The 22,354-nt window shown below is 42.9% G+C and overlaps 1 protein-coding gene across 4 annotated transcripts in view; it reads right to left on the minus strand.

Moving 5' to 3' along the window:
* Positions 1 to 22,354, minus strand: part of PRDM5 (PR/SET domain 5) — a 119,348-nt gene that overhangs the window by 75,663 nt on the left and 21,331 nt on the right. For all 4 annotated transcript variants that reach the window (XM_066632626.1, XM_066632627.1, XM_066632625.1 and 1 more), the window contains exons 3-8: positions 21,131 to 21,253; positions 11,250 to 11,448; positions 9,943 to 10,117; positions 7,928 to 8,020; positions 7,532 to 7,653; positions 3,343 to 3,422 (exon numbers count right to left, since the gene is read on the minus strand). In XM_066632626.1, the coding sequence (XP_066488723.1) occupies positions 3,343 to 3,422; positions 7,532 to 7,653; positions 7,928 to 8,020; positions 9,943 to 10,117; positions 11,250 to 11,448; positions 21,131 to 21,253 (792 nt within the window). The remainder of the gene's footprint in view (positions 1 to 3,342; positions 3,423 to 7,531; positions 7,654 to 7,927; positions 8,021 to 9,942; positions 10,118 to 11,249; positions 11,449 to 21,130; positions 21,254 to 22,354) is intronic.

The following is a 22,354-nucleotide window of genomic DNA, read 5'->3' on the forward strand; positions in this document are numbered from 1 at the left end:
TAAAATTTAAGTTAATGGGACACATGAAGATAGCTTCCTTGTAACAACTAGCAAATAATCAGTGACTAAATCAGTGATAGCCGTAGAGGTATCTTCCAGGAGAGAGCACAAGAGATCATCGGGTGAACCGCAAAGGGCAGACAAAATTGGGTCTAAAAAGGTACTGCGCAATGTTCGAAGGCCAGGACAGTAACACAAAATATAGACCATCGTATCAGGTTCCAAGGAATAAAATTTACAGAACCTGCTATCAAACGGCACATTGTGAAATCTCCCCTCAAGAACTGCAGAAGGGAAAATATTTAATCTGGCGAGCATAAAAGCTCACCTCTTACTTGGCTTGATTCGTTCCAGGAAGTAATTAGAAGTACAGCCAAACAATGAGAGAAGGCCAAAATAATGGGGGGAACAGGTGGGATTAATATTGGAAAACAAAAGTTGGGATTCAACCTCAAAAAGTCTGGACTTAATGATAGAGTAAGCCTGGTTAATATCGGTATCAACGAGAGATTGTAACGTGATATCCAACGATTTGAGTTTAATTTCAAAAAGTCTAAACCAGGTAGAGGTATAGGAGTCATTAAGAAGCTCATATAGAAGAGAATCAGGCTGAGAGTTTAGATGGAGGCACAGCCAATACTTAAAGGCTAGAGACCACGCCTTGGTAGAAGGGAGGTGACTCCCAAGTTCCAAGGCCATGGTCGATAACCTAATTAGATTTGGCACACCCAATATACATCTAAAAAAGGTAGACACTACCTGGTCCACTTCTTTGTTCGTGGCCTCGATCCAAATGGGAACTCCATACAGGAGTTGACTCAGCGTTTTAGCTTCGAATATCTGGAGGGCCGCAGGGATATATTACTAAAGGGGTACGTCAGGGTTGTATTTTAGCCCCTTTTTTATTTGATTTATTTTTGGCTGACTTACGTTCCTGGCTATCCCATGGTGATCGATTTGCACCTGTCCTTAATGGTGTCCCCCTCCCTATCTTACTTTATGCTGACGATGCTGTTTTGCTCTCTGTGTCTAGATCAGGTTTGCGTCATTTACTGATGAAGTTCCAAGCTTATTGCTTTTCAAATGATCTGGTAATCAATACGGAGAAGACCAAATTTTGGTCTTCTCCAAGTCTTGGGCACTGGTCTCGTGGAAATTTGGCAATAATTCCTATCAACAAGTTAAATCCTTTAAGTATCTTGGGATTACTTTTCATCATTGCCTCAATTGGTCCCTTCATAGGAAATTGGCCATTTCTGCAACAACACTGCATCTTAATGCTATAGCTCGTTTCTGCTTTAATTGTGGAAGCCTGGTGTGTTAAGTCAGAGGCTCTGTATATAACATGCAACATAAAACACATAACTGGGAGTGTGCAATTCAATTCACAGTAGAGAGACAAGTAACAAGGAATGAGCATGAGAAAGTGAGCTACACATGGTTGCAACCCTATTTACTCAGAAGACCCATTGCTTTCCAAGTAGACCCATTGCTTTCCATGGGTGTAATGTCTTAAGTAATGGTGCACTGAATTGTAGCCTGGGACTTTCTTTCAAATGGAAACAAGGATTACATCCTGGTGTTTAAGAACCAGTCCGCTAAATTGAGGGGGCGTGAAATTTTTTGAAAATGACTTGCCAGGATTGTTCTGAGGCAGCAGCAAAAAGAGGAAAATAGGAGCCATTTTACCTTCTTCTCCAAATTGGAAGGGGGATGAAGGTGCTTATGGGAGATGTGAGGAGACTTTGTGAGGAGTAACTGCTGCACTTTCATAGTGGTAACCCTCATACAGATTAAAATTCCCATAAGTGCCTTCACTTCCCTTCCTGTTTGAAGGAGAAGCTAAAACGGCTGCCTCTGAATACGTAATTACCAGTAAAATTTCTCCTTTCTCCTCCATCTCTGTGTCCTACATCTCAGCCCAGTCTCACCTCTCACTTCACCAAACAGTTGCTAAACTTCCCAGAAGCTTCTCAGAAGTTCCTATAAGTCCCTGCTTTATTTACTGTATTGATCCACGGAAAAGTCAACCCAGGTTTTCAGGGTCAATTTTTAGACTGGACCCCAAATGGTACTTTTGCGGGGGGGGGGCAATGCCACCCAGCTGTGGACACTGCTGCGGTCTTGCCCCCTTCACTCGCCCACAATGACACTCTGATGTTTCCAGTGTTTTAACACTGTGTTGGATACAGTGTTTAACAGTGTTGGATACAGGGCCCAATCCTATACAATTTTCCAGGGCGGGTGCAGCCGTGCCAATGGGGTGTGCACTGCATCCTTTGGTGGGGAGGCAGACACAGAGGCCTCCTCAAGGTAAGGGTACATTTGTTCCCTTATCTCCTGGCTGCATTACAGCTGCACCAGTGCTGGAAAGTTGGATAGGATTGGGCCCACAGTCTCCCCAAAGTTTTTTTGGCTTACGCAGCACATGTCATCCCAAAGATCTGAGGCAATGCAGCTGTGCCAACCAAAACATTTTGTGAGCAACTTGCTCATGCCAAAAAGAATTGTGCAACTCTTATCAAACTCTTTTGGCATGTAGTTTAGGTTCAGCCATAATATGTGGTAGAACTATTACTAGGGCTATACACACACAAACTGTGATGACACAGCACAAGAGCAGAACTTGGTATCTGCATAAAGGACTGTCAGAATATCACTTTTTATTGTCAAAAATAAGCATGGTTCTGTCTCTTAAGGAGATATGGAGAAGGGCTTCAATAAATGTGGGAAAGCATCTAGTGCAATCCTTCAAGGCCAAAAGCCAGGCATCAGTTGAACAGGATGCCCAGAGTCAGGAGGCAGGACCAACATGTTCTGTGTACCTCTTTGACTGGCAGAAGCAGAAGACATTCTGCAAACACATGTCTATTGGCATAATTTTTAAAGATCATAGCAGTAAGTTTTACTTTCTTCAATATTTTGATTATTTTTCACAGAATACATATGCTGATTAGTATCTTTACTATCACAAACAGCACATGATAGACTTCCACTTAAAAAAAAATGCTTCCTATAGTTTATCAAGAAGAGTACTTGAGTAGAATGGATTTAGAACATATGTATAAGTTCTGTGGAATTTTGCTGAGAAGTGGAAATGTAATAGATGCATAAAATGCAGACCAAAACAAAGAAAGACAGAAAAACAAAGTAGCCTTAGTTTTAATTTTGATTTACTGTGGCTATGAAAATAAATACACCAGATCACAAACACAGTAGTCTTCTCTGTCTTTGTGAGCATGAACACGGCTGCCGGATAGCAGCTCTCTAGTGACCGTACTCTATGGCCTCACAACCCAGTCAAGGCAAGACCTGCTGGGGGTCAACCCTCATTTTACTGACCTTTCGATGCTCTTGAAGATTTGTAGCTGAGGAACACCTCTTATTGCACACAGAACACATCAGCCTCTTCCTAGAGTTTCCTAAAAACAGAAACAAAATACCACCAACTGCTTTAATAAAGAAGTACAAAGAAAAAGGCCAAATGTTTTCACTGCCTCTGCCATTTTTCACAGGCCATTTAACAGACACAAGAATTTTACACTTTTACCCCATCTCTACAGTATTGAGTTACAAGACAATTCCATGGGTGCCATACAGAAGACTGTGCCTTGGAATGTAGAACAAGAACGCTTTTTTCTGCTTTAACAAAGATAAAGTAATCTAATAAAAAATGATCACCTAATACAAACAATGCAGGGCTTACCATACATTTTTCTTTGTACTTACTCTGGAATATATATTTAGGTTTTATAAAAAATTAAATTACTGATTATTTTATAGGTCATTTCATAGGGTGTCTATGTAAAGTGCTGGCCAGGCATAAATCTACAACCCTGTAGGTCACACTGATATGATTAGCATGAGTTATTATTATTATGTATACAGGTGGGATCTCAGTATCTGCAGGGGATACATTCTTGGACCCCCAGCAGATACCAAAAACCACAGCTAAGCCCCTTTAAACCCTCCAAAGGCGACGAGAGTTGTCTTCCAGTCACCTCCAGAAGGCTTTCTGAAGCCTGCAGAGAGAGCGCATGTCCACCCGCGGCCTCTGCAGGCTTCAGAATGCCTCCCAGAGGCAAAAAAAAAATACTTCCAGTTTTGGGAAGAAAACTGGACATGCTGCTTTAATGCCTTTAAAAGGTATTCTGAGGGTTAGGGAAGCTGTTTTTGAAGGCATTAAAATGGTAAACAGGAAGTAGAGTATTTTTGCCTCTATGAGCAAAATGCGCTTGGCCTCTGTGGGCTTCAGAAAGTGACCAGAGCATAGTTCTGTTTACCTTTGGAAGATTCAGGTTCAGCCAGATTCGTGAAAAGAAAATCCACAGATAATTAGGCTCAACCTGTATACTGCTTTTCAACAAAAAAAACGGTTACAAAAATCAAATAATTGAATGGTTCCCTGTCCCAAAAGGGCTCACAATCTAAAATCATGCAGAAGAACACCAGCAAACAGCCACAAAAATAAGACACTGTGCGGGTTTGTAAGGGACAGTTACTCTCCGCCTGCTAAATATAAGAGGAACATGACTTGAAAAGTGCCTCTTTGCCCCATCAGGAGGGAGATATGTGACACTGAAGTGGCAAGTACCTTGGCTGTTTTGTGCTGTATCTATATATTTGGCACTCAATCTAATTCTAATGCCACTCCAAACATTTGGAGGGAAGAGCAGGATACAAACGCAATTTTTAAAAAAGAGTGAAAAACATTGAACACATTACACAAGGAGATGTCTGAGTAACTGAATCATGCTGCAGCAATTATAGCATTATGTGTTGCAACTCTGGCACTGTTTCATGCATAGCACATCTAATAGCTAGGCCTTAAAAACAGCACGTGTTCCAAAGTAGGACCCAAATCAATCTGATTTCTGACCCAAACCTTCAAACTCCTTATAAAGCAGGTGCAAGGACTGAGATCCACATGGTGTTGTGACAACTACCATTTCTAAATTCATGAACAATAGTATCAAAATGTTCAAAATAGTTCAAAATAGTATCAAAATGGTGATAGCACTAGTGATAGAATGAAGCAGTCGATGAAGGGACAGAAACAATAGTGAGGCCAGCTGGGTAAGAATATCTTCACAGTTGTGGCAACAGCAGAAATCCCAGGGAAAAACCGAACATTCAAGTCATTGAGGCTTCAAATCCTATACGCATTATCATGGGAGGAAGAACTACTAAACTTAATGGGACTTGCTTCTGAGTAAACATGCTGGGAATCAGCTATATCAAAGAATGTCAAAAATATGTTTTGTATATTTTATGGTCATAATTTTGTAAATTTGTCTTGGAAGTCGTAACTGGGCTTCAGGAATTTCCAGAGCTCAGAGATTCTGTGAAATATTGTCATTCATCCGTCTCACATGGATTTTCATTCATCTGTCCCATGGAGAGCTTCAATGGTAAATCAAAGATAACAATTATTGCCCTTTTATTTTGTTCAGGCTTTCAACCACCAAGCTTATGAAATGCCTTCACCAAACATTTCTACTACCATGTTCATTACTGAATAAAAAGGGAACCAATGTCATTAACATAAATTTGATCTGCCATGTAAAATTATGAACCCACCAAAAGGTCACCTCTTGCATATTTTCCTTCATAGATGCTTTAACAAGTGACAGAGAATTTAATTAGTTTGTCCATTATTTACCATGGTTTTAAGCTCCTTTCATTATTTTATGAAAGCAGTAGTATTACAGAAAATGACTACTACAAGCCTAGTTCTTTGTCTATATCCAAAGGTCCATATGATATATCAGCAGATATATATACCATATTTTCATAATGTGTAAGAAAAAGCTGCAAGCTATATAGGAAGTGATGAATAAGAAGGAGGAAAGAAACATACCAGATGGCCTCCATAAAAAACGTATTTTAAGGCCATAGTGTCACAGCATAGGACCAAGTCAATTACGCATCAGAAAAGGATACTAGGACATCAAGGTTCCTGAGAAAAGGGCAGATAGCTTACCTGGACCCATCCAATGCAACAGTTCATCTTAGTGGCAGACCTCCCATTCATTCTATGGGGTAAATGCCCTGGGCTCAGAGCCTCGTGCGCTTTTAGGACCCCACTGAAGCCTCTCTGAGGTTTCCGATGAAGTCAGAAACTGTGCTTCTGGGTTTTACAGAAGCACAGTTTATAGCATTGGGGAACCTCAGAGAGACTTCCCCGATGTGTCCTGGAGTCACGCGAGGCTCTGTGAGCTCCTGGTAAGTGGGGGGGATTTGTGTGGGGGGATGGGTGACTACATCCTGTGGGGGGCGCCATCATGGACCTTTGCCCCGGGGTGCAGGACTGGGGAGATTCGCCACTGCCCCCTCTTGCAGAGATTTCTACAGATGAAGGACTCTGTAGGCAATCTCTAATTTCAACCTCAGGTATCAAAAACTAAAGTACTATAAAGTACTTTATACTCAGGTATAAAGAACTAAAGTAAAGGGGTAAACAGTACCCCTAAAGGACCTGTTGAGTGTCCCTTGGAGTACATGAATACCAGGTTGGGAACCACTGATGTACTGGTATTTTGTTTACAGTGCACTGATAGTGTTTACAAAAAGGTGGTGAACACCAGAATTTAAAAAGAATAAAAATGTATCTTATGATTTTTTACTATGTTTTTAATAAATCAGAGGCTACAGTTCTTAGGTAACAATTAGTGGTAGGTTATTTTTCAGAATCTGGCCTGGGGTAAAATCAGACAAAACTATAGTCAGACACCCCTCTAAGTTTAACCCCCGACTTATCTGAGGGTCATAGAAAATTTCATGATTGTGGGGTCGACTTAATAGGTGAGTATCTGCGGTGTCTCATCTGCTTGAGTTCTGAAGGTGATCAAATCTCTGCTTGTCTGTTGCTTAAAGGAAGTTCACAAGGTGGGGCAAGATAGTGATCTCAAAATTATTTATTCCCATAGACCAGGGATTCTCAAACTAGGGTGTCGTGACACCCCAGCCTGAGAGCCCTTGGCCTCTGCCCCTTTAAGGGGTGGGGGCAGGGAGAGGCAGTGACACGACCCCCATGATCGTGTCGCTAAGGGGGGGGGCGCGCAGGGACTGGCATGCACTCACCAGTTCAAAAAGCTTAAAAAGTGAAAGCGGAGCGATTGCATTCCACTTCCGGTTTTGCAAAGGCAGAGCGTGATCGTTCCACTTTCACTTTCTAAGCTTCGGGGAGGCCTGCGGAGGTCGCACAGGGCTCCCTGCATTCCCAGGAGGATGCTGCAGGGACTGGTGAGTGCCTGCCAGTCCCTGCACCCCCCCCCTTAGCAACGCAATCCCCAGGATCCTCCCCCTGCCCCCCTCCACCCCCACCCGCCCCCTGCAAGAACTTAGAGCGGCTCAAACTCTCCCAGAGAGCTTGAGAACCACTGCCATAGACTAATATTCAGAAGTGCAATGCGTGTGAATAGGAAGCATTCATTTCAGCTCATACAGTTAATAGTCACCAACAGGACAATGTCTATGAATCTGTCTAAGGAATTGTTAACTAAAACAACAATTCCAACATTTTACTTACCAGTGTGAACATTTTCCTTGTGCTTTTTCAGGGCATCCTTACTTTTGAATTTCTTCCCACAGCTCCCAGCCTTGCATATGAATCGGGCATCCCCCCGGCATGCTTCTTTGTGCTGTTCATAGCTGAGAGTGAATAATTGGAGGAGGGAAAATAACACATCAAAAAACAGCTACCCAAAACTGTCCTCTCAGCAGGCATTTGGAGTGTGCTTAACACATGCAGCGCAGCAGACTTCTGGGGTCACCTAATGCATAACTTACTGCAGGTAGGAATGAAAGCATTTCTCATCTCACACAGTCAGGGTTCACAGAACAACTAAGAAACTGGAAAGCAAGCAAGCATGCAAAGGGAGGCCAGCCGCAGAGTGAGAGCAGTCCAGTAATCCTGACAAGAAACCTCAATTCTGAGCCGAAGGACGTATTGCAAACAGAACACTGGAAACTTCTCAAGCGATTTCCCAGATTGACATTCTCTGTGCACTGGAGAACACTGTCAGGAAAGAAAAAACAGAAGACAAATGATCCAAAATCCATTCGATCATGTAATTAATTGCACTATAGCTTCACTTAACAAAGAGCCATTGAGTTCTAGGAACCAGGTACTGTACGTGAGAATGTTTGCGGTACATAACCAGGACGCTGAAAACTATTCTCAGATCCCAATGTCAATTATTTTATGGAAAAATTTGTCCATTCGAAGTGACCAACCTTACAACCAGGTTGCAAATTAAAGAAGTAGAAAATGGACTTCTGCTAGAAAGTAGGGCAAGATGGTTCGAAGCCTGCATAAGACACTTTATTGCCCCAAGCGCTGGCAATGCACCTTGTAAGAGTTTCACACCAACGTCACAAGGGTTCTTGGCATGCATATCTCAGACTGCACACTACTCTATTCATGCCCCAAGAAATATTGGCTTGTTTGTGCAGGTGGTAGGCCCTCAGCTGTGAATCTTATCAAGTGTAATCCAGTTTGAAAATGAGATTTTTGGTTGTTCTGAATGAACCAAAACTTTTATCAAAAACTTGCTGATACTTTTCAACTCTATGCGAGCTTTTGTACCACAAAGAATCGCCACTGCTGATTAAGAGCCCAATCCTGAGCTACCTGGTGCCCAGAACTGCAGCTGTACCAAAATGGCTGCCACAGCATTCTGAGTGCACCAGGCAGCAACCCACAGCTCCTCGGGGTTCCTCATTTGTCCCCTTCCTCCGGATAAAGCAAGTGGCCCCGCAATGGGACTACTCAGATATTTAGCTGGCGCAGAGTAAAGCAGCCCTGTGTCAAGCCGAGAGACAGGATACGGGGCTAGATCCCCTGCCGCTCCCGTCCTGCTGCTTCCACCACCACGCCTTTCTCCATTCCACAGAAGGACACAGTGACTAGCACACTGTTGTTCTGGGACTTATGGTGGCAAATCACAAGATTCACCATCATAAGTTCCTGATAGGATTGGGTCATTAGTGTTAACAAAATACTGTGTTCTCAGTGGGATTTTCGGTGGGATCTTCGATTATGAGTGTTTCTATATTGCATTCATAGTAGTCATGTACCCAATTCCAAAGTAACCACTACACTGGAAGGAAACTGGAAGAACACTGGAAGGAAAGGCCAGTGTAAACATAACACAGGAACCACGGGTTCTGAATGACCTGATTTGATTATGTCCAACAAGCTTGATGCAGTGTCAACAATATTCGGTGATATTAATACTAAGATATTCATACAAAGAACATGTAGAAACTACCATAAAACTCAAGCAGGAAGCATGAGTGGTCTTTTCTAATGAACTGATATTGATTTCAGTGGGTCTTGGGGTCATTTCATACTTTACAAAGTGCAAACTGAAATTATTATTATTATTATTATTAACAGTATTTATATACCGCTTTTCAACTAAAAGTTCACAAAGCGGTTTACAGAGAAAAATCAAATAACTAAATGGCTCCCTGTCCCAAAAGGGCTCACAATCTAAAAAGATGCAAATGAATACCAGCAGACAGCCACTAGAACAGACAGTGCTGGGGTGAGGTGGGCCAGTTACTCTCCCCGCTAAAAAAAGGAGCACCCACTTGAAAAAGTGCCTCTTACCCAATTAGCAGGGGTTAAATGAAATATTGCAGTGAATGTACACTCAACAGGAAGCACAGTCCTGGTTCCCCAGCTAATGTGCCTGCATGATACACAAACATGATACACATGTTTACAACACTTATTTGTAAACATGTTCTGCCACATATGCCCTTTATGGTTTAAAATGTTTTAAAAGTATAGATCTTAAAATGTGGCATGAGCAACCATACTTACTTCCACAAAACTGTGATCACAACCTCAATTCATTCACTATTAACAAGAGAAAATCATATTATTGGTCTAAGTGACTTCAATTCATTATTTAAATGTTATAGACTTACTGTCTCTGCAGAGCTTGCTTAACGGGGAATTTCTTCCCACAATTTCTACATTTGAATTCCTTCTCCTCACTAGGTTTCTGGTGCAGTGTTTGAAGGTGTTCTGCTAGGATTTCTTGGCTAGCAAAACTGGATTCGCAATTGGGACAGGCATGGTCCTCTTTAAAGCTACGAGAATCTGCACAGGACAAAAAGGAAAAATAATTTTCTTGAGTTAAAATTTTTGGTAGATTATACTTGAAGAAGATTCTCTTGAGAAGGGGGATCCACAGTATTGTAGCAGCTATTCCCAGAACCATAAATTATTCTGAATTTATTTCAGTGGAAAAGTACTAAGCCTAAAGAAACCTTGAAAAGGAACTAAATTTGAAATAAAGAATCTCTAGTCCAAATATTTCATAAGCTTAGTACAGGTTGAGTATCCCGTATCCAAAATGCTTCGCACCAGAAGTGCTTTGGATGTTTTTTTAAATTTTGGAATATTTGCATAACATAATGAGGTATCTTGGCAGTGGGACCCAAGTCTAAACATAGCCTTACGTGAGACGTCAAACAGTTGCCCTCACGCTGAGAGCAGTTGTGTCTGGCCAATGTGGGCTCCAACAAAACTCCAGAGGGCCAGAGGCTCATTGGAGACTGGGGGCTCCCTGAGGGCCGCACTGAGAGACCTCGAGGGCCGCATGTAGCCCCAGAGCCAGGGTTTGGGCACCCCTGGTTTAGATAACAAGAGAAGAAATACAGGCATTGATAAAATTACAGGTGTGAGCCCCTTAACGATCCTCCAGCCAGTGACAGGTCGCATACGCAACAGCCACTACTGATCAGGAGGTTGCACACCCCAAGCCTCTGAAACTGAGGGGAGCTCTGTTCCCCTCACCTCTGGAGGCTTTTCTGAGCCTCCCAGGGGCAGCGCACACACGTGCGCTGCCTCTGTGAGACCCAGAATGTTCCAGTTGCACAAGAGACACAATTTCCAGTTTCCTGAAGGAAACCAAAGGTTGTGTCTCTCACGCGATTCTGGCATTCTGAGCCTTGCAGAGGCAGCTCACGAGCGCGCACTGGGAAGCTCAGAAAAGCCTCTGGCGGCAAGGGAGGCTTTGCATAGCGTCAAGTCCCACTTGACGAAGGGATGCTGGTCTGCATACCTGTCATTAAGCAGCACACAACTGTACTTAGCCTCCTAGTCTTCTGACTAGATAATATCTGAATCTCTTATTAAATAGAAAAACACTTACTTTACTTGTATTGAAAAATTATTTGTGTGGGCTTTTTAACAGCAACAGATGAATTACTTTTAATCTCATCCATACCTTTTTCATTACTTTGTTGCAATTCCTTATTACTGCTATTACTGCTACTGTTGTTGTTGCTGTTGTCTTCTTCTTGGTTAATAATCACTTCCTCCTCATCTTCCTCTACTTCTTCCATGTCACTGTCAAGGTACCCGATCAGGAGTTCTGTATCTGTTTCAATATCCTCCACAGCTAGATAGAAAATGTTTTCTCCTTCCTGTTGGAGAAAATAAGAGATTGGGCACCTCTTTAGAAACATATGCAGCTATATCTATTTAAAGCAGGGGTCTCCAATTTTCTGGCACAAGGGCAGCATCGTAGATCTGACATGGTGTCGACGGTCAGAAAATAAATAAATAAATAATAAATACATGGAGAAACGATGGGCTGAGAGTTTGATTGAATACAATAAGTGGGTGGGGGTGGAAGGAGGAGGGGAGCAGAGGGCAAAATCGACTTGACAGGAAGAGGGAGGAATGGATTTTGAAAAAGGATTGAAAAAGCATGGGAATATACCACATTCAGCCTCTAGAAGTGCTGAATGTAACGGAGTAGAATGGAATGAAATTATTTCATTACACTGCATTACATTCAGCACCTCTAGAGGCGGAAAGCAGTATATACCAATGCTGGGAGACCTGGAATATACTGGTTGTATACCTCATTCTGCCACTAGAGGTGTTGAATGTAATGCAATGTTATGGAATAATTTCATTCAGCATCTCTAGTGGCTGAATGTGGTAAAAACCCATGCTGGGAGACCTGGAAGTGCATCTTTTCAGCTATTTTTAGCTTGGAGAGGCTGGGGAAGCATGCGGCCCACAAAAAAAATCCTCTTGAGGGCCAGATTTTGCCCACAGACCAAGGTCTGGATATCTCTGGTTTAAAGCAATCTAGAATAAGTACATAAACTTTCAAGTGGATACACGATCAAGTAATCTGTGACAGACATTGTTTGAATCTATGAACATCTATTGCAATTGTCAAGGCTTTTGCTTTGGCCTTTCTCTGATTACATGGCCTTGCTTTCAGGTGGATGAGTGAGGTGAGATTCACATGGTGAGATAGAGTTGGGAAAGAACCATATAACCAAGTGCTTTGAGTCCTACCCAAGAAAACTAAAGGGGAATCATTTCTAGCTAGCAAAGACCGCCAAGTGCTGTCATAAATCACAATATCAATATCATCAACATACAGTACAGCTAACTGAACCTTACGTACAGCATTTATAGTCATATATTTTGTGACAAGCTTTGCATCACTAGGTCAAGATAATGATTTTTAATTTGCAAAATGCGAAAGATTCATTTAAACTGCCAACAGGGGGATAGCATGTTTCTAAAGCTTAGAGAGTTCTGTAATGGATTAAAATGACTTATTTATGAAATGGAAAGTTGATTTTATTTGATAAACTTGACAAAAGCAAAAGTCTTCAAGAACCAGCCACAGTTTAACTCTTATACCAGTGATGGAAGGGGAAAAGAAAACTAATTACATATTTTCTTCAAGATGTGTATTTCACAGCAGAGTCTAGATGGCTATCGGGATAGTTTGTCTGCATCAAGAAGTTACTTTTTTCTCTTATAGCACTGTTGTATGTTCTAGTAAATTTAATTTACCATAATCTAAATTTAAAATAAATCAAGTTTAAAGGAAGTTTTTTTTCCAGTGTAAAATGTCTCTGCTTTTTATCCCTTGAAACTTATGCCCCAAAACACAATACACTCGTCCCTCTTCATTAGTACGTCCTACACGATGCAGCATCCTACATGATGTGGCAGCACTATATGCTATGGTGGTGGAGGGAAAGTCAAACAGCCAGCGAGAGGTAAATAAATTTTTAAAAAAAAAAAAATTTACTCCCCAGTAGGCCTCCTGATCACCTATGGGTCTCCTCAGATCCACGCCAGCTATTTTGCTGGTGTAAGTCTGATGAGAGAAAGGGGCAGGGCAGGCTAAAAATCAAGGATAAGATCCAGTATGTGACTTCACCCACCAGCCTGCTCTGCACATCCTGCCCCAAACCTCCCCTGAACCTTCTCCTCCCTGCCTACAACCTGCCCCCTTCACTGCCTTACTTCCTCCAGTATGTCCTGGGTGGGCCATTGGTGAGCACACAGAGCCTCCAGTCATTTGCACTGAAGGCTCTGGAGTATGCCTTTCATGCTGTCGTACATGGACTTACAGCGGCAGATCGCAATATTCACTGCTGTAAGTAGGCGATAGGATTAAGCCATGAGTTTAACTACAAGTGCATGGCACTGTAAGTTAATAGAAAACATTTTCAAATTTGCTAAATAATAAGTACATTTATACTGCAGATACAACAGAGTTTGTCTTGGCTTCTTTGGAGCTTACCTCCTCTCCTTCTCAATCCCAATGCCTTCCTGTCTTTTAGGCTGAGAGAAAGAGCAGTTGTACTATATTTATTTTAGTGTTGACTGAGTCTCAGTTATTAATCTTACATTATTACATTTGTTAAGTGTGCCTTTAAACCACTCTATTGCATCACAGTTACTACCTTCTTTCCCATTAACTTTTGCATTTCGTTATTCTAGTTTGCTGAGTTTGTCCAGACCACCAGAATGTCTGCTGGTTAATGAACAGTGTTTGAATGTAGAGGGCTGACTGTGATTCTGTTTATAAAAAGTTTTGACTTTAATAACCAAGGGGCCTTCTCTCACATAGTAGTCACCAGCAGACACCATTAAAAAAATATACAGCTGGCATACAAAGGACCAAATGTAGACATTCATTCATTCAGATAATTTACATGTAATAAATAAAACTATAGGAAAAATATTGGAAAACTAACCGAAAAACAATAATGTAGGTTTTAAAGTGTGGGATGTGCTGTAGATCTTACATGTTCATTGACTGCTGACTGACAGGTGCAAAGACTGAAGGTTTATTGTTGCTGTCACACTGATAGAAACATGCAAAGAAAGGGCAATGACTCTGTGGTTGTATGTCACACAGTAATGCTTCAATTTGGCAGCAACAGTCATTTTGATTAACCATTTGCCTATACTGAGGGCCATTCATGAAGGATGTCATGTATCAAAGGAAAAAGAGGGGATAGAACAATTGCAACTTTTTTCTAACTGCCACTGTGCAAAATATTCACTAGGTTGACATTCTGGGCAAAGGCATTTTTAAACAGCTTATAAACAGCACTTCCAGTTGTACAAACTTCCCATAGCATAGGCATAAGATGCTGAAAAGGTTTCCGCATTTGTGGCAAATGAAATTGCCTCTTTGTAACAGTTATGGAGATTCTCTTTCAAAGAATAATTGCATTTGCTGCTCAAGCAAAATTTTATTTTGAAATTATAGAAGCTAGGCTTTCATTTTCTTATACCACTAGATAAAACAGATGGATCTTCCTATGCATGGAAAAACTAGAGAAGTCTGCTCCACCAAGACTGTAATATTTATTTACATTTATTTATTTAAAAGATTTAGGCCCATATCCTAACCAACTTTCCCACACTGAAATAGTTGTGTCAAGGGGGCACATGCTGCATCCTACAGTTGGGTGACAGTCATGGAGACCTCCTCAAGGGAAGGGAATGTTTGATCCCTTACCTTGGAGCTGCATTGCCCTTACCTTGGTGCTGGAAAGATGGTTAGGACTGCGCCTTTAAGAACGTAAGAAGAGCCTTGCAGGATCAGGCCAAAGGCCCATCTAATTCAGCTTCCTGTATCTCGCAGTGGCCCACCGGATGCCTCAGGGAGTACACAAGATACTTGCATGTTGCTGCCACTCCCCTGCATCTGGCATTCTATTTATCCTGACACCCCCCAACAAAGACAACACAATGACCAATTTTTAACGCATGAAACCTACTGAACATACCTTCCTCACAAGTCTGAGGTAGGTGAAAACACTGCCATCGACGGCCAATTGAGATGACAGAAAAAAATTCCTACATGGCCCTCATGATGAGCGACCTGCTAATTTCAGACTGTACGTACCCATCATGGCTTGTAACTGTGATGGAGTTTCCTCCAGAAATCTGTCCAATCCCCTTTTAAAGGTATCTAGACCAGACACCATCACCACATCCTGCGGCAAGGAGTTCCACAGACTGACCACACGCTGAGTAAAGAAATATTTTCTTTTGTTTGTTCTAATTCTCCCAACACTCAATTTTACTGGATGTCCCCTGGTTCTGGTGTTGAGTGAGAGCGAAAAGATCGTCTCTCTATCCACTCTATCCATCCCCTGCATAATTTTGTATGCCTCAATCATGTCCTCCTCAGGCGCTTCTTTTCTAGACTGAAGAGCCTCAAATGCTGCAGCCTTTCCTCATAAGGGAGGTGACCCAGTCCAGCAATCATCTTAGTCGCTCTCTTTTGCACCTTTTCCATTTCCACTATGTCCTTTTTAAGACGTGGTGACCAAAACTTAACACAAAACTCCAGGTGTGGATGTACCATCAATTCGTACAATGGCATTATAATACAATATAATACAATATAATATACTCCATCCTTCCCCCGTCCCTGATTTATGATAAATTATAGACTTGAACTGATTCAGAAGCCATTGTCAAGACTGCAAAGAGTACGAGAAAGTTCTGGGTCATGGGGATTCTTCCATCATATATTGGTGACCATACTCTCTGAGGCAATAGAAAAGAGTCTAAAGGTTTTGTGTGGATCCCACACAAAAATGCAATTCTTTTGCTTGATCAGCCTTGTAGAATGCTTGCAAAGCATGTTTGATACTTAGAGCCCAATTTCATCCCTCCCCTGACACTTAGAGTCCAATCCTATTCTCCCCCCCCCCCACCTGCTGGTGCAGTGTAGAGGCGTAGCTAGGTCATTTGACACCCGGGGCCCATAAATTTTTGTCACCTCATATGACTTAATTAATTATTATTAATTATTATTAATTAATTATTAATTATATTGATTAGTTAATTAATTCACATTTTTATACCACCCTTCCTCTAAGCAGCTCAGGCTGGTGTACATGGTTCCTCCCCTTATTTTGTCCTCACAACAACCCTGTGAGGTAGGTGAGACAGATATAGTCATATCTGTCATAAAATGGAATGAAAATAGTAATGGTCAGAAAAATAAATGCAGTGAATATTTCCCCACAAGCAATGGATGAAATTCTGCATCAAATGGTATATAACATGATGGTATTATTCCTAAAAGTCACAATTTCCAGAATTTTGGTCACTAGGATGTCACCCCGCCCCGGATGTCTCATTGGCCTGTTTGGAGTTAAGGCAGTGGTTCTCAAACTTTTAACACTGGGACCCACTTTTTAGAATGACAATCTGTCCAGTACCCACCGGAAGTGATGTCATGGCTGGAAGTGACATCATCAAGCAAAATAAAATAATTATAAATAATTAAATTAAAGAAAAACAGATAAATAAGGGGAAGCCAGCCCTGTTTCACTAAGTGAATTTTCTCTGTAGCCTGCCAGAAATAACCCCCCCCCCCCAAAAAAAAAAACAGTGAGATTCTCAGCCCTCTCCAGTGCCCACCTTACCAGCTCAAGCCTCTGTTTTATTCTTTTGGGGGGGTTGCTGCCTGCAATAACACCCACCCCACAAATAAATCAGTGAGATTCTCAGCCCTCCCCAGTGCCCACCTTACCAGCTCAAGCCTCTGTTTTATTCTTTGGGGGGGTGCGGTACTGCCTTCTGGAGCATTTGTTGAGCTCCACTTTCATCAGATGGGGACCATGCAGCTAGCCTTGCATTCCCCTTTGCCTGACTTGACCAGGAGCCAAGGCACATTTGCTTACTCACGAGTAAATGTGACAGTGTGCCTTACTTTCGCTTTCCATAGGGCTCAGTACATTCGTCTGTTTGGAGGGAGGGACTTCCTTCTTGGGTGTTTTTTTGGGGCTGCTTTCACTGGATAGGAACCATTCAGGTGTCGTTGGATTCCTCTCAGCCTACCCTTTCTGATGAACTATGGTATGTTTGCCTACTCACGAGTAAACACGCGATATGATTCAGTTTTATTTTCCATAGGGTTCCATGCATTTTTTTGTTTCCGGTTTTTTGGCCATAACGTTTGATGGAAAGGAGATATTTCAATCCGGTTTTTTGCATTGGATTCCGCTGGAAAGTCCACATCCAATGGTATATAACATGACAGTATTAATCCTAACCACCACAATTTTAGCGATGTTGGGGCATTTGTGGTGTCACCCCCCTCAAGGGTGGTACCCAGGGCGTACCACCACTCCCGCCCCGCGCTAGCTACGCCACTGGTGCAGTGTGCTGAAAAGGTGAACGCTGTACCCAGTCTGGAGGCGGCGGACCAGGCAGCTTCATAAGGGAAAGGGGATTTAATAAGCCTCCATAAGCCTCCCACTCCGTGGTGGGTCTCCTGGGACCTGCCTCAGCTCTTCAGCTGGCACAAGACCAAGAAGAGGCTCCAAGAGGATGGAGAGGCTGCTCAAAGGGAGAACAGGATCCAGCATGTACCATCACCACTGGAGCTAGACATCCTGCAGCCCCCCACCCTGTTTCTCCTCCCTTCGTTTCTCCCCTCCCCTGCTCCAGTGCCCACAGACAGGTCTGGTAATGAATGGGGAACATTGCTGCCTCTTGCCACTGCAATCCCAAAATGACCACCAATGGAGCACTCTGTGCACCATCGGTGGCCATTTTGTGACGGCAGTCATCTCTTTTCCATTGTTGCTAAGAGCTACTGCAGATAGCCCAATTCTGGGCTGAATTGGATTGGGCATAGGATTGGGCTGAATTCAGTCACTGTAAAGTACACTGAATTTTAGAATACTAGCATCACTATAGTTGTGACATAACGGGGGGAAAAATCATGATCTTAGAAACAAAGACCTTCAACTGAATTGTTCCCCAATATTCAAAAGTTCCCCTTAAACTCAACCAACTCAAACAAAATTGAACACAGTGCTATTTGGCTGAATGAACAATATGCATAGTTATAGCTCTGGAATGTCCATATAATATATAAACAGTAATAATATGTGCAGTCAAGTTAGAAATGCAAAATACACTGAAGTTTAGCAAGGCAAATGCACAGCTACAAGGAGGCTCCAGCAAAGATCGGCTATCACAAGGGAAATCAGATTCTCTGTGAAGACTCCCAAGCCTGAAGCTTAGCTGGAAAGTAGCCAAGGAGCTCCCTTGAGTCCGGCAGAAGACACAAAATCTCCAACATCTCCAGTTTCAAAGTGAGAAAGTCTGAGGAAGGAAAGAGGGGATGCAAAGGGCAGTAGGATTTTTGGACTCTTCCTTTCTCAGTCTTGCAATCTCAAGAGGACATTAAGAGTTATACTCCCCTCTGTAATCCTTCAGGCCCAATAACATTTGGTGTAATTACTTCCTTTTGCCTCATCCTCATTATCTGACAGGAAAATTTCCCCCTACTTAACACAAGGTTCAAAGTTTCCCCAACTTGGTTGCTTCCAGGCTGTGAAGAAGACTGGATGGGGAAACATGAAACACCACTTTTGTCTTCCCCCAGTCCTACATCAGAAATCTCAGGGAAGGGCTGGAGGTTCTCCCCACAAGGCTTCAGCGAAAATATGATGCCACTGCAAAGGAAAAGGCACCTTTGTGTCCCAGACTGCATAACCTAAAATTTCAGATTAGAGCTACAGAAGGCAGAGAGATCAGCTTCCAAGGCCTCCCACATCTGTGATCTTGATTCCTGTGCAGTGTACAGGTGACATGGTTACCCGTGCTTTTGCTCTTCCCTTTCAAACTGTTCTATTAGTCCCTAAGGCTGGCATCTTTAACCTAAAGCTGTGGTACTCAAACTTTTCCAGCCAGTGGCTCCCTTGACCCCCGTGGCTGTTGGCCATGACTCCCCATCATGTTCCTGAGGGTTGGAAGTGACATCATTAAACAGGAAGTGGCCAGAAATATTAACTATGTTAATATTAATTATATTAATCATATCATTAATTAAATGCAGATCTTAAAAATATATTATTAATACACAGCAATATACATGCTTTATAAATGATCAGCTGCTAATCACTGCTGGAGACAGGATGCTGGAGTAGGTAGATTTTGTCTGGTCCAGGAAGACTCATTTTTTTAACTTTGTAAGCATACCAACAGAATTGTTTTATCAAATGAACTTTGTGAACAACCAGTCTGACCAACATTACACACACACACACACACACACACACACACACACACACACACGCACACACACACACCCCTGTGGACCCCAATCCAACTAGTCATTTCTCCCATTCTCCTTGGATAGGATTGAACCCTTTATTAATTTAATGCAATGAAATTTTTCAGGCAGCTGGTGGGGAAAACAAAAATAGACCATGAAAATATATCAGAGCTGATAAGGGTTTGGTTAGGAGACTGATTTGTCTCCTATACTAGGAGATGCACAGCTCAAGCCTATGCATGTCTACTCAGAAGTAAGTCCCATTAGAGTCAATGGGGCTTACGCCCAGGAAAGTGTGGATAGGATTGGGCTGGCAATCACTTCATCAATGGCTGCTAAGTATTCCCTTCAAACAGCAAGATGCATCACTTTAAAAATAAAGCCTTTCCTCTTTAGTCAAACAACAAGATTAATAAATCACTTTAAAAACAGTACCCTTTTTCTGCTCCTGGCCAAGTAAAGTGTGTGCTTGTCTCTCCCCTTCCCCTTTGCCAACTGCATGGAAACAACTTTAAGGGGAGGGGGAGGAAAGTGGGAAGGTTTGGAGGAAAGGGGGAAGTGGAAGAGGGAGGGGGTTGAAAAGAGAGATTTCACTTTGATGAGAAGCAATCCCAGGCTGGGAACTAGGAACCAACCAGACAAGGATCAAAGAGGGTTTCTTTCTGATGGTCAGCAAGGACAAGGACTGCAAGCTGAGCATGCTCGGTACTTGCCAGATGGGGGCTGGAGTGGAAGAGCTTTGCAAACAACATGCAGCGAACACAGAAGGCGGCAGCCTTGGAGTGGAGGGAGAAGAGGGCAGGCGGCAGCAGCCACTCTCGCAGCTGAGCAACTCCTGTTTCTTCTGCTTTAAAAAAAAGCGCAGACAACGGGCAGAAGACGGGCTCGTATTCTGCCCAGGGATGTGACTGTATCACTGCGAGAGGACATCCCGCGCCTCCCCTTTCAGTTCCCGGCACCTCCCAGCTTGAATAACACTGACCTAAAGGGTAATGATGGATGTAATAAAAAAACAAAACCAGCCTTTTCAGTGTTCACTATTCAAAACCTAAACTGTAATTTATGCACTGAATAAAAAGTGTAAGTGCCTGACAGAACAATCCTAAGAAGACAATCCACCAGCGCAGTTGCCCCTGCACCAGCAGAAGATGTCGCAAACATGCCATAAAGCATGTAGTGACACCCAGTGAGTAATCGGCGCCAGTGGATTGCAGCTTGCGCCAACCCACCAGCATTGCATTCAGACTGCTGCCAGCAGCGGTGAGTTTTGCACAGGGGCTGTGAGAAGGTGGTAGGAAGACATTCTGGAGGCAGGGAAGGGGGCGTTACAGGGCAGGGGGAAGGCATAACAGGGGGTGGGACAGGCCTGGGAGGAGGTGGAATCAGTGGAGTCCTCCTCTGCTGTATCCTAACCCCCCATCCTGGGCCTCCCCGTGTTAGACCAGGCCATTCAGACTTCCTCCATCTAAATAGTGGCGATCTGAGTAGTCCCATAGGGCAGTCCATAGGACAGACCTCCAGTCGCCTCCAAGCCTGCACTGGATACAGTGCAAGCTGTGTGACCTAGCTGTACCAGCCCACATTAGGACTGGACTACCCCTTTGCTTTCCTACTATATCCATCATTTCAATTAAGTGAAATTGCCACCCTCAAAATGCAAAAATGTATAGCTCTGCCCCCAACAGTCCAGTCCTAGATCAGGGTGGGCTGTAAGGAAAATAAGACTTCAATTCATTTACCTGGATAGCTGCCAGGTTCTTCTGTTCCTGTGATGGTGCTTCATGTACAAAACGCAACCAGTTTGAATGCCTTGGATTGCTGGCATCCAGAACGTACAGCACTTCTCCTTTATTCCCACGAACCTAAAACGATAAGAAGCATTTAACAAAACGTCTTCAATCCGGGAAAGATTTCTGTTGTTCACCATAAATACTCAGTCCTTACAGGTGCTCAGTCCTATCCTATTTAGCAAGAAACAGAAAATCTGTCTCTTTTCCAATGGCTTGTCATCTTTTATTTCCTTGAGCCACAGACCTCCATCGCCAACTAGCCACCCCTTTTGTTAATGCTGCTCAAACTTTTTGCCACTTCCTCACTCCATCCTCTGTGTAAGATTCTGACAAACACTTAAAAACATTTGATACAACACACATTGAAACTGACCACAAACATCCTGCCGTCTCCACAGTCCTCCATGTTTTTTTTTCATCCGCACACAGAACTCTGATTTCATTTCTGCAGTCTGTCTGCTATTTTTGGTCTAGCCCAACATTTCTCCATCTCGATGTGTGCTCCTCAGAGCCCTGGGGCTCCTTGAGACCATCGTTAGGAGCGGACAGCAGCCCTGGAGACCAAAAAATTTGCGAATCACTGGAAGCCTTTCCTTGTGCCCTTCCACTCCATAATCCACCTCAGTGGTTCCCCAACATTTTAGCACTGGAACTTACTTTTTAAAATGATAATCTATCACAGCTATTTTCAACCTTTTTCATCCTGTGGCACAATGACAAGGTGCTAAAATTGTCAAGATACACCATCCATTTTTTGACAATTGACAAGGCACATTGCACTGCCAGTGGGGAGCTCACATCCCCCTATGGCCCTACAAATAAATGTTGCCCCCCAACTCCCATAGCACACCTATGAACCATCAGTGGCACACTAATGTGCTGCGGCAGAGTGGTTGAAAACCACTACTCTACCTGGACCCACATATGGTTGGGGCGGGTGTATTCTGGAGCATTTTTTTTAACTTCACATTCATTGGATCAGGACCATTCTGGAGGTCTTGCATTGAAGGACTCCACCTGTCCTTCAATAGGAGCCAAGGCACATTTGCCTTCTTGAGACTAAATGCACACGTGTGACTCAGTTCCACTTTCCATAGGGCTCAATACATTTTCCTTATCAGCTTGGGAGGGGGGACTTTTGGATCTCAAGTGCTTTTTGGGGCCTGTGTGCAT

The sequence above is a fragment of the Tiliqua scincoides genome, chromosome 6, assembly GCF_035046505.1.
Source record: "Tiliqua scincoides isolate rTilSci1 chromosome 6, rTilSci1.hap2, whole genome shotgun sequence".
Taxonomy (NCBI): domain Eukaryota; kingdom Metazoa; phylum Chordata; class Lepidosauria; order Squamata; family Scincidae; genus Tiliqua; species Tiliqua scincoides.